Source organism: Gopherus evgoodei, chromosome 10, assembly GCF_007399415.2.
Source record: "Gopherus evgoodei ecotype Sinaloan lineage chromosome 10, rGopEvg1_v1.p, whole genome shotgun sequence".
Classification (NCBI taxonomy): Eukaryota; Metazoa; Chordata; order Testudines; family Testudinidae; genus Gopherus; species Gopherus evgoodei.
The window spans coordinates 65,393,597-65,405,775 of NC_044331.1; the positions used below are offsets into that span (position 1 = coordinate 65,393,597).

General features: G+C 38.8%; 1 protein-coding gene across 3 annotated transcripts in view; it reads left to right on the forward strand.

The window, feature by feature from the left end:
- Positions 1 to 12,179, forward strand: part of CPPED1 (calcineurin like phosphoesterase domain containing 1) — a 95,637-nt gene that overhangs the window by 6,377 nt on the left and 77,081 nt on the right. For all 3 annotated transcript variants that reach the window (XM_030578506.1, XM_030578504.1, XM_030578505.1), the window contains exon 2: positions 7,974 to 8,192. In XM_030578506.1, coding sequence (XP_030434366.1) covers positions 7,974 to 8,192 — 219 coding nt within the window. The remainder of the gene's footprint in view (positions 1 to 7,973; positions 8,193 to 12,179) is intronic.

Here is a 12,179-nt window from a genome sequence, read left to right on the forward strand (position 1 = left end):
TCTGATTTTCACAACAATTAGGCAAACTTATAGCCGGTTTTGACTAATGCACCATGATTTCACTTTGCCATAACATATTGCACGCCCCTCCAAGCCTTTTAAAAAACTTTTTTCTAAAAAGTCGATATTTTATATAATGGGCTTAAATGTTAAAATTTGGGGGTGAAGATGAAAAGGAATGGAAAATCCAGTGGAAAGAGGTCAGCCTTTCACAGTACTCAGTGCAAGCAAAGCTATTTTTCTTAAAATAATCAGGTTAACAGATACCACTTAGATACTTATTGTCTAAGTATCTTTTAAATCTTTGTATTTTGCTAATGCATATTGTAAACATACATATAAGAAACTTTTTTTTCAGCAGAAGGTCATGGAATAGTTTACCTTGGCCAAGAAGCAAAAGCCTCTTATGTACATTCTATGGTGGTTGCTGAGGCAAGACTTTGTTAAATAACCATCTGTCTTCTGGTGGTTTGCTTGATGGATGAAATCAGTCTTTGTACCTGCTCATAGAAGCAATAATGGCAGCATTTTTTAAAGTCACAATTAGTGAGAAGTTTGTAGAATTGAACAGGAAATTATAAATGATATACTACAGTGTTCAACCTTTTTACACCCAAGATCACTTTTTGAATTTAAGGGCAACCCAGGATCTATCCTGCCCCGCTCACTCTTCCCCCCCCCCCTCGTTTGCTCTCCTCCAACCTCACTCACTATCACCAGGCTGGAGTCGGGGTTTGGGAGGGGGAGAGGGCTCACGGCTTGGGCCGAGGGGGTTGCAGTGTGGGAGGGGGCTCTGGGCTGAGACTGGGGTGCAGGAGGAGTTACAGGGTGCTGACTGGAAGGTGGGGCAGGGGTTTGGGGTGCAGCCTCCTGCTGGACAGCACTTACCGCCAGTGGCTCCCGGTTGGTGGTGCAGCATGGCTGCCACTAAGGCAGGCTCTCTACTTACCCTGGCCCCATGCCATGCCTGGAACGGGCCAACGTGCTCCTGCCGTCCCTGGGCGGGGAGCCCAGAGGGCACATGGCTCCATGCACTGCCCCTCTCTGAAAGCACTGCCCCGGCAGCTCCCATTGGCCACAGCTTCCATGTCTCAGCCAATGGGAACTGCGGTGGTGGTGCTTGCAGGCAGGAGCAGTGCGCAGAAGGAGACTCCTGGACGTGGAGCTGCAATGGCCGCCTCTGGGCGCGGCGTGGGGCCAGGGCAGGCAGGGAGCTTGTTTTGTGTATGCTCTCATAATTTTCTTCCAAGTATCCTCACTTATGTTAAGCCTCTTGCTGTCTTGGAAGTAGTCCAACTTTGAAAAGGTGCTCTCTGTATTAATAGATCCAAGGGTACACTCAAAGTTTGCCATGCCACTTTGCTGAAGTTGGGAAGTGTGTCTTGATGATTGTTCCAAAAAGCCAGCACATCCAGTTTTGCATTATCAGGGTTAGGCAAGTTCATGAAAGTAGTAAATTCCCATTCCCCTTCCCCTTCCAGATTTGAAATTTCATTGTCCATGGCAAATGATTGAAACATTCTGGCTGCAGAATTCATCTTGAGAAAGGGGTGAAACACCTAAATGACATTCCAGAAAGAATCTTTGTCACCAAATGCTTCAGGGTTCAGATTACAGATCATAGTCATCTCCCAGGTCTTGCTAAGCATTGTGTTGAAGGTTTTGAATGCTTTTTTGGTAAACATCAGTATTTGCAAACGTGGTGGCAGTAGTTGGAGAAAATGCCAGTGTTTTCTGTGTGTTACACAGTGATTCCAAGTTTTCAGTGATGAATATTATTACTTTGGTGCACAGAATCTGGAGGTCGTTCTGGTTATTTGCTATTCTCGTCATTTCTTCTGCTTTAGAAACAGCAAACTCAGGATAATCTAGGTCAGAGCTTCATTAGCACAGTCCACACATTATTTACATGACAGTAAAGTAAAAGCTCATCAGCCAATGTGGCGCAACAGGAGTAGGTAATCAGCAGTCAGCTCTGCACTTGTCTCGCACTGTGTAAAACAAAGCCTTCAACTTGTTTGCATGCTTGAAAATGGCTGAAAACCTAATGATGCAAGATTTCGCATCTTTCATTTCTTCTGTACCAGTAGCTGCTGACAGCACAATGTTAATCAGATGAGCAGAACAGGTAATGTGTAGCAACTCTGGATTCTGATTGAGTTTAATCTCCTGTGGAAATTTAGCCATGAAAGAAGCCAAATCTGTGTTAATTGTGGCCACATTGTACCAAGTTAGTTGGTACATCTCAAACAGATCAGTTACTACTGTGCCACATCAGCACAATAAAAATAAAATAAAAATAAATAAAAAATAAGAAATAAAAAAACTAAAACAAAAGGCCAAGAATTGGATAGTCCAGAGCATCAGGAGACTCATCAAAAATCAGACTGGACGTCACATTTCCATCAGTTCATTCTGTCATTTTAAATACTAAAGTATCATTTTCTTTCAGATGTTTATGAGTGAGGTTGTCTGCATTCAGAAGGGTTTTTGTTGGTGGACAGTATTGTTGCACAAAGTCACCAATAGATTCCTCTGCAATTAACAGTGGTTGTCTGGCGAAACAAAGAGTGCACACACATTCATTGACACAATTATGCTCTGTCCTCTTTCATTAAAACCCTGGTGAAGGTCCTGATATTGAGTGCCAAAGCTCACTTCCTTCTTTAAGCTGCTTGTGTTGCTTGCTTTCAACATGCTCCTTTATTCTGTCTGCATGAGCACTCACCTCAGTGGTGCAGTAATTTGCAGCGCAATGCATCCTCTTCACTCTGGTCTTCACTTGTCTTGAAAATTTTTAAGTACTGATTTTCTTGTTGGTTTTCAGGCACAAGTTTGCATTTTTGTCCTACATTTACCTTCTCTTTATCTGTGGAGGATTGATTGATTACATTCAGCGCTGCATTAAACAGATGCCAGAAAATAGATTGGTAGTGTCTCCCTGTGAGCTAGTCATATTGCGATATTAACATTGTTTTATTTTTTTTTCCCCTGACTTCCGTCGTGTGCTCTGTGTTTTACATTGAGAAACTGTTTCAATCTCAGAGCTGCAGGAAACAGCAGTCATGTAAAGCATTAGTGTTTAACAAAAATAAATATCTGAAAAAAATTGAGTGGATTGATTTAAACTGGTGTAAATCAGTTAAAACTGAACTCCTTTAATTTAAAAAAAAAAAAAACTCCTAGTAATTTATTGGTGAAAATTGGTAAAAACTGAAAACATGGAACACTAAGAATAATCTAGCTTCTGGAAACAGAAGTGTATCCTCCTCCTCCTTATTGATTAAAACTCAGTTCAAAACTTTTTTTTTTTTTTTTTGCCTCACCTGACACGTTTGTGGAGAAGCTATTATATCTGTTTCTCATGACTACATGTCAGAATTAGGAATTAGTGATGTTGTAGTACATTGTTCAGACATTGGCCTTATTTGAGACTGTAGCATTACAGCCACCATGGAGCTGGCAAGCCAGTTTTTAATTCTCTGGACTCTGCTAAATTATATGATTTTTCAACTAAGATGGAAAGGATGCTCACTGATGTGGAACCTCTAGTCATTTGCTCGCCCTTTGAATAACCCTTGTGTTTGTGATTATATAACCTACCCAAAGGGGTATGAAGAATGTACCTGACCTCCACTAGCATTGAGGACTGAAACACCTGGCTAGAGTGATACCTGCACACTCTCAAAAAAGCCATTGCCCATTGCAGTTTTGAAGCACAAAACTGCTGTGCAGTGTCTAATTGTAATTTTGTCTATGAACATTTTATTTATGAATAACCTTTCTTCACACAGGGTTTTGCAGAGGTTTACACTAAACTGGTGCAAACTGTGTGTAAAGAGTGCTTTATCTTGGATTATCTTAAATCTGTTCCTAATCAATTTAAGATACAGTATAATAAGGCTGGTTTAAACCAATATACAGCCTTTTGCATTAGTGTAACCAAATGGGTTTAAAATTGCACCAAGTATTAATTAAGGATTAGTAAACTGGTGGAGCTCTGTGTAAATAAGCCCTATTTTTCTGAAAAAGGAACTTACTACTTGGACTGATCAAATAGCAGAAAAGTGTTGAATATATTATGTATTGATCTTCATTGTTGTTGTTTACTGTGTAGCTGAGCTAATAACACAAAAATATAGCTGACTGTTTTCCGTGGCATTGTTGAATAATTTTAATCAAACAGTATATTAACCAAATACTCTTTGCCCATCCCTGCTTAGTGCAGCTCTCAGTTCTGATGTATCTTCTTCCCCTTCCTGGCATCACTCAATTTCTTCTTTTTTCTTTCTTATGATAGGTAATGGTGTAACTTTTCCTGCATCATTTCAGTTTCTCTTTCCTCTGTTTATTCTCAATCCTTCGATTCCCGTGTCTCTTTCCCTTTCTTTATTGTAAGTTCTTCTGCCACTTCTCCTCATAGAATCTCTCTGTATACTGAACTTCTCTTTTCTAATGTATCCCCACATCACTCATACCAATGCATGTACATTTAAATAATGGGAATTTCATACACATATAAGGTAGAGGACTAAATTTACTAGCCAGTAACCAATTAGTATGAAAAAAGTAGATGTCCTTGTTGTCAGGGACAGTAATCAGGTGATGAGCCAACTGCGTAGCTCAAGTTGTTTGACGCTGTTCGGGTAGTTCATTTTTGTGTAAAACTCTGTTTAGTATGTGTTTGATAAAATTGAAGCCCTCTGCCTTCTCTAGCTTCTGGAAGAGAGAAGTACTTTCTCCTTGTTCCTCCGTGCTGCTGCATGAGTGTTTCTGATGGGGTGCCTTATACTCTACTTTTCCCAGAGACTCCACTTTTGTATTCTCCTGTAGTGCGTCTCCTGTGTTGTGTGGAGCTTTCCAGGGCAGCAGTGAAACTGATTTGGTTCTTATCAGTTTCACAGCTGGCTACAGAGTTCTCACCAGCAGCAATGAAACCTGAGAGGAATCTGGTCTGTTTTCATTGCGTAGCAGAATGGAGAAACTTTGAGCAGGAGCAAGCAGCACCAGACAGCCTGACCTTGGAAAGCTAATTACTCCTCCAAACTGAATAGCTTTTCCAAACCCTCCTTTTCCTTACTAAGTCACAGAACATGTCTGCTGAGTTAGAACCCTCAGAGATGCAGGCTTCCTTAACTCATCTTTATAGCTTTTCTCTTAGATTTTTTTAAGTTGATTTCTCTGCCTAAACAATGTCTTCGATGCAGCACATAAACTGATTTTTATGACAGTCGTATTTCTCATTTTCCATGCAAGACACATGAAATAAAAACCTAAATTATGTTGTGTCATTCAGCCAGTTCCAAAAGGATTCTATAGAAAACAGATGGATTGATGGATCATTTCACTGCTCTGAATAAAAACCTGTCTGAATGAGTTTTCTAATTTGCAAATGTTAAAAGTTGTATTTCAGATTTAAAAACTAATGGATAAAGGTTTTCAGTCTGTAAAACGTGAGATTTAGAGGTATTATTAATATACAAGAGGATGATGACTGTATGAATTGATAGATGTTAGCTGACTATAAATTGTTTTATTTAACAATTACATTTTAAATTAAGTGAAATGTAGGAACCTACATTTGGCAAAGAGATGTGGCGCTAACGGCAGCAGCTAATAACTCAGAACTGATCCTGATATCTCTTGCTTTTGCTGTTGAAGGAGGGGAAAGTGGAATGGCGTGCATTAAGGAGAGCAGTTACTTTTGCCAGTCTGTGTTTGAGTTTTAATGTTGTTAAACAATTTTTTTAAAGTGTTTCCTCTTAAAGGATCCCCAAATCAGGCCATTTATTTAGTTGGCTAACTTTGGGTTTAGGAGCCTAATTTTTTGAAAATTGTTTTTGATTTTTAAGAGCTTATCTGAAAAACCTGACTTGCTGTAGGTTGCCTAGAAATCAGTGTAGCTACCTTGGAAGGATGAAGTTCTGAGCTCACCTTGATAACATTTGAATCTGTAGTTCCAGGGGCACTGAGCATGTTTCTAAGCTAGCTTTTTATTATATTTTAATTCCAGTATTGCAGTTACCACAATTCCAACTATTATGTTGTGTAACCCTAGTCAGAGAGAATTCTGGTGGAAATGGAATTCTCCTTATTCTGAAGCACTATAGTGGTAGAATGTGGGTTTTTCATCATGAATTTAATAAAAACAAACCTATCCACTTATATAATAAACAAGCTCCAGGACTCCAGACAGCTACTAGTGAATGTTTTAATTGCAGATATTAAAGCAAGGATAAAACTAAAAGGGGTAAGACAAAGGGCTTGTCTACACCACAGGTTATGTCAGTACAACTTATGTCACTCAGGGATGTAAATAAGTTCCACTGACCTAAACACCGGGTGCGTACAGCGCTATGTCAGCAGGAGAACTTCGATGCAGCTGTGCCATGGTAGTGTTTCTAGTGTAGACTAGCCCAAAGTGAGAGTCACATACCTTAAAGGAGAGCATAAAAGGAAGAAACCCAGCTGCAGTAGTCCAAAACCAAACACTTGGAATGCAAGGAAATGCCTTTAGACAATCAGGGCAGCAACAGTATACTTTTGAAAAGTTTGTACTGTAGTTTAGAGAAAAGTTGGGACACCCACGTTCTCTCATCTCTAACAGAATATGGTCTTAGCTATTCATGGACGAGTAATGAGAAATTTTTCCTTAGCCTGCTTTGCTATCTACATTATCTAAGCTATTTTTGTGATACTCGTTACTGAGATATCTGAGGCACAAAAGTACAAAAAATTAACTGAAACTACAAAAATCCCATTCTTTCTTCTCTAAGTTTCTGGTCTTAAGCGGAATGTGGGGGAAGCCCTAAACATTTTAGTTTGCCTTCAGGCTTATATATTTTTATTCTAGGTTTCAGTCAGGAGCCATTAAGAGCATCCTAAATTAAGGCTTCCATTTGACCGTTCCAGTTGTCACTAATGACTTTGAGACCCAATGTAAATGACCGAAGCTAGCAAATAAAAAACAAGCAATGAAATAAATTCTTTATAATATTTCAAAGTATAGTAGTAAATGTTGTGTAGCATTTTGAGTCATGGTAATGTTATGGGAGTGGGGAGAGCCTTTTGTAAGTCTAAATAGTACAACTGAAATGTATGAAAGCAGACTTGAAAAATTTGCCAGAGAATTAAAATTACCAGCTCAAAGTTCAAGTCAAGGAGAAAGGTGGTGTGCCTGGACCTCACTGCCAGTTGACCTTATGGGTATATTTATACCACAGTTAGGCTCCTGCAGCTGGCCTGTGCCAGCTGACTTGGCCTTATGGGGGTTGGGCTACAGGGCTGTTTGTTTATAGTGTCACTTCCAGGCTCAGGCTAGAAGCCTGGGCTCTAGGACCCAGTGAGGAGAGAGTGTACCAGCCCGAGCCTAGGAAGGTTCCTGCCCAAGTCTCATAAGAGCAATTCAGCTGGCGTGGGCCAGCCCTGAGCTGCGGGGAATGAGGAAAGAATGCTGCAATTCCTACTGGGTTGCTGTCCTGCATCCTGTACAGGGGATGTCTCTGTAGCTAGCAAGAGCTTTGCACTAGTGAGTGAATTTTTCAAGCTTTCTCTAGTAGGGTAAGAGCAAAAAGCATTTAACATAGTAATAATTTAAGTGTGTTCCTTCTGACACCATAAAATGTAGTGTGCATTTTTAATTTAATTAAAAAGGCAATAACTGAAAATGAATCTCATATGTCCCACGCTATTGAGCTATGTTGTAGTCCTGACATTTTAAGCAGCATTTGCTTTGTTGTTGGTATTCTTTTTCTTTAGTCATCATGTAGCCACATGTCAGCATTGCATAAATACAATAAATACAAATGCTCTAATCTGTTATAGGGAAATATTATGCTTGTGCTTACTCTATTAAAGTACTGTGCCTACTGTATCAAAATGACCTTCATTTAAAGAAAGTTACTCTTCACCTTGATAATACAGGGAAAATTTCCTTTCTCTTTAAGACTTTACTATTTTATTTATTTTTTAAGATGATGAATGTCAATGGAAAGCCCCATTCTACTTCATCCAAGGAGCAGATCCTCAGTTTGGACTGATGAAAGCCTGGGCAATTGGTGACTGTGACAATGGAGGTGATGAATGGGAAGAGGAGATCAAATTAACAGAGCAAGCTGTGCAAGCCATTAACCAGTTAAACCCCAAGCCAAAATTCTTTGTACTGTGTGGTGACCTCATACATGGTATGCCAGGTAAGACTGTTAAAAATGTACACTGGTAATCATATTCCCATTTTCTTTTTAAATTTTAGATGTGATCTACAATTACCTTAGCTTTACAGTCGGGCATAGTATTAGGTACTGTATAGTATCATGTTCTCATTGATGTGTGCTTCTAAGCCCATGCTTGAAGTAGTATTCTGACCTCTCCAGTTGACTCCCTGTGCCATTCATGCATGCTAGCTCTGCCTCTCTGTTAGTAACTTCTTCCTGTGGCTTAGAGAAATTTGCTGTTAGAATGAAATAAAATTTTTAAGAGGACATGCAAAAGTATTTTCACCAAAAGTATTACTTTCATAAACAGTATAGGGACTCCAGCCAGGAGAGAACCAAAGAATAGCCATGCATTTGAGTACCTAAAGGGAGTTTAGTTTCGGGCCTAATAGAAAATCTTCAGCGAGATCTTTCTAATGCTTAATAGAACCTTCTTCTTAAAAGTAATATACTCTATCTTAAAATGCCCTAATACAATTCAGAGAGTAGAATTCTAACCCATTGTTGCAGGACCATGGGATCAGACTAGTGTTATATACTGAAGCAGGCTACAGCTGAATATATACAAATATGGATTACAAGATTTAGCTGTTCCTTACTTTTGCAACTAGACCAGTAAATTTTCTTTACCGTAACTACTGTTTTTGTTTAAAAAGATAAATAATTTTATTGGAAGGGTATAAATAGTTTCATAGACTTTATGGGGTTTTCTTATTTAAAAGCCTCAACATCTTGGCAATTTTAATTAGAAGCCCTAATTGATGTTAGGGGGTTATAGGCCACAGAACTTTTTTTTTTTTAAATCTGTACATGGCGTTGATAATAGAAAAGCATAAACAACCACTAAATTTAAACTTCCTAAGGAAATAATCTGTTAAACTAAGCAAAATAACATAAGGGTATTGGATAGTTCAATCATTTGATCATAAGATATGGTGTTTCATCTCTAGGTCACTTCACTGGTTTATTTAAATTCAGCCATCAAATTCAGCAGCTGCTGTTGTTTACAATTTGATGTCTCATCCATTTTCTTGTATTTTGCTCTCACTCAGGATCACTGGTTGTTAACATTTTATGAATTGTTGATTGTGTGTTTTATTGTCATCTTTCTGCAATGCTTTGGATTAAAGGTTCTCCATAAATAGAATATGATGTAATCATAAAATACTTAATTTCAAACAAAATTATCCTTACACAGTGGTAAAAATATACAGTATGTTTGGTACTTAGGTTGTCATATATGATTTTCCTTCAATTTGGGAGTTCAGTTTAAAAAGTGAACATTATAAAATCAATATAAAATTGTAAAACTTACTCTCCCTCAGAAGGGAGAAAAGACTAAAGGGTCATGATCCTACACCAATGGAGGCAAAACTTTCATGAATTTCAGTACTGCAGCAGTGGACCCTATCACTTGCTAATCTCTCCATTGCATAAAGGTTTGCCACATCTTTTAAAGAGTCTGACTTTCCCAGTAAAAAATTGTAGTGAGATTTTCAACAAATATCCCCAGTTTGTTTGTTTGTACTAATATTCCAATTTTGTTGCTTCCAGTATCCCCTGGGGGGGGGGGAAGGGGAGAGAGCGTACAGGAGAAACTCCAGAAACCAGCTATAATATGTCTGTTGCATCTGTTGGAGGACTTCCAGTCACCAAATTAAATAATGCAGTAACCTAAGATAAAACTGTTATGTTGGATTTCACCTTGCATGGGTATTTCCTGAAAGTCATTAACATAAAATGGCTCTTAAGCCTCTGAAAAGAGTTTTTTGTCTACTCAGGACTCATGTCCATATAACAAGCGCCATCATAAGTATTTCTCTTGTTACAAATTTCAGAGGGACTAAGGACCGAATGGGTGTAGAGCCTGATCTATCCTCTCATCTCTATATGGTGTCTGTACCAATCAGGTTCTGGCAGGACAGAATGCAGAAATTTGTATGCTGTTACCCTTCTACATTTTTTTTTTTTTTTTGGGTGAGGTGGGAGTTGGATAGTGGACTTTTCCAATCAGTGTTGTCTGTCTAGCACAGTGATACTCAGACTGACTCTTGCGAACTGCAAGTGGCTCTTTAATGTGTCTCCTGTAGCATGCGATATTAAAACACTGTGATTTTTATTATTAACCAGTCTGTTATTAACCAATTGAGATATTTTTACTATTACTTTCTTTATTTACCCAATGGCAGTTGATAAATAATAATACTTGTTCAGTCATTTTTGCTGTGAGAAGGGCTCTAGAGGTGATCCCGGCAATTACAGACCGGTAAGTCTAACGTCGGTACCGGACAAATTAGTCAAAACAATAATTAAGAATAAAATTGTCAGACACATAGAAAAACATAAACTGTTAAGCAATAGTCAACACGGTTTCTGTAAAGGGAAATTGTGTCTTACTACTCTATTAGAGTTCTTTGAAGGGCTCGACAAACATGTGGACAAGGGAGATCCAGTGGACATATTGTCCTTTGATTTCCAGAAAGCCTTTGACAAGGTCCCTCACTGAAGGCTCTTACGTAAATTAAGCTGTCATGGGATAAAAGGGAAGGTCCTTTCATGGATTGAGAACTGGTTAAAAGACAGGGAACAAAGGGTAGGAATTAATGGTAAATTCTCAGAATGGAGAAGGGTAACTAGTGCTGTTCCCCAAGGGTCAGTCCTAGGACCAATCCTATTCAATGTATTCATAAATGATCTGGAGAAAGGGGTAAACAATGAGGTAGCAAAGTTTGCAGATGATACTAAACTGTCTTGAGTAGTTTAGTAAGACCAAAGCAGATTGTGAAGAACTTCACAAAGATCTCACAAAACTAAGTGATTGGGCAACAAAATGGCAAATGAAATTTAATGTGGATAAATGTAAAGTAATGCACATTGGAAAAAATAACCCCAACTATACATACAATATGATGGGGGGCTAATTTCGCTACAATGAGTCAGGAAAAAGATCTTGGCGTCATTGTGGATAGTTCTCTGAAGATGTCCACGCAGTGCGCAGAGGCGGTCAAAAAAGCAAACAGGATGTTAGGAATCATTAAAAAGGGGATAGAGAATAAGACTTAGAATATATTATTGCCTTTATATAAATCCATGGTACGCCCACATCTTGCATACTGTGCACAGATGTGGTCTCCTCACCTCAAAAAAGATATTCTAGCACTAGAAAAGGTTCAGAAAAGGGCAACTAAAATGATTAGGGGTTTGGAGAGGGTCCAGTACGAGGAAAGATTAGAGGCTAGGCCTCTTCAGCTTGGAAAAGAGGAGACTAAGGGGGGATATGATAGAGGTATATAAAATCATGAGTGATGTGGAGAAAGTGGATAAATAAAAATTATTTACTTATTCCCATAATACAGGAAGTAGGGGTCACCAAATGAAATTAATAGGTAGCAGGTTTAAAACAAATAAAAGGAAGTTCTTCACACAGCGCACAGTCAACTTGTGGAACTCCTTGCCTGAGGAGGTTGTGAAGGCTGGGACTATAACAGTGTTTAAAAGGGAACTGGATAAATTCATGGTGGCTAAGTCCATAAATGGCTATTAGCCAGGAAAGGTAAAGAATGGTGTCCTTAGCCTCTGTTCATCAGAGGATGGAGATGGATGGCAGGAGAGAGATCACTTGACCATTGCCTGTTAACTTCACTCCCTCTAGGGCACCTGGCATTGGCCACTGTCGGTAGACAGATACTGGGCTAGATAGACCTTTGGTCTGAGCCGGTACGGCCGTTCTTATATGAGAATATATACAGATACAAAAAACTAAATATTTCCCCTGTCACATTGTTTAAATATGAATATATAATAGTAAATGAAACAATGAATTCACACTACTGTGGCTCTTTTGGGTAATGTTGATCGTTAATTTGACTCCTGAACCACTGAGGTCTAAGTATCACTGGTCTGGCATCTTTCATGAACATAGGGCCCTGATTTATCATAAAACGTAAGAAACAAATTTGTCAGAGT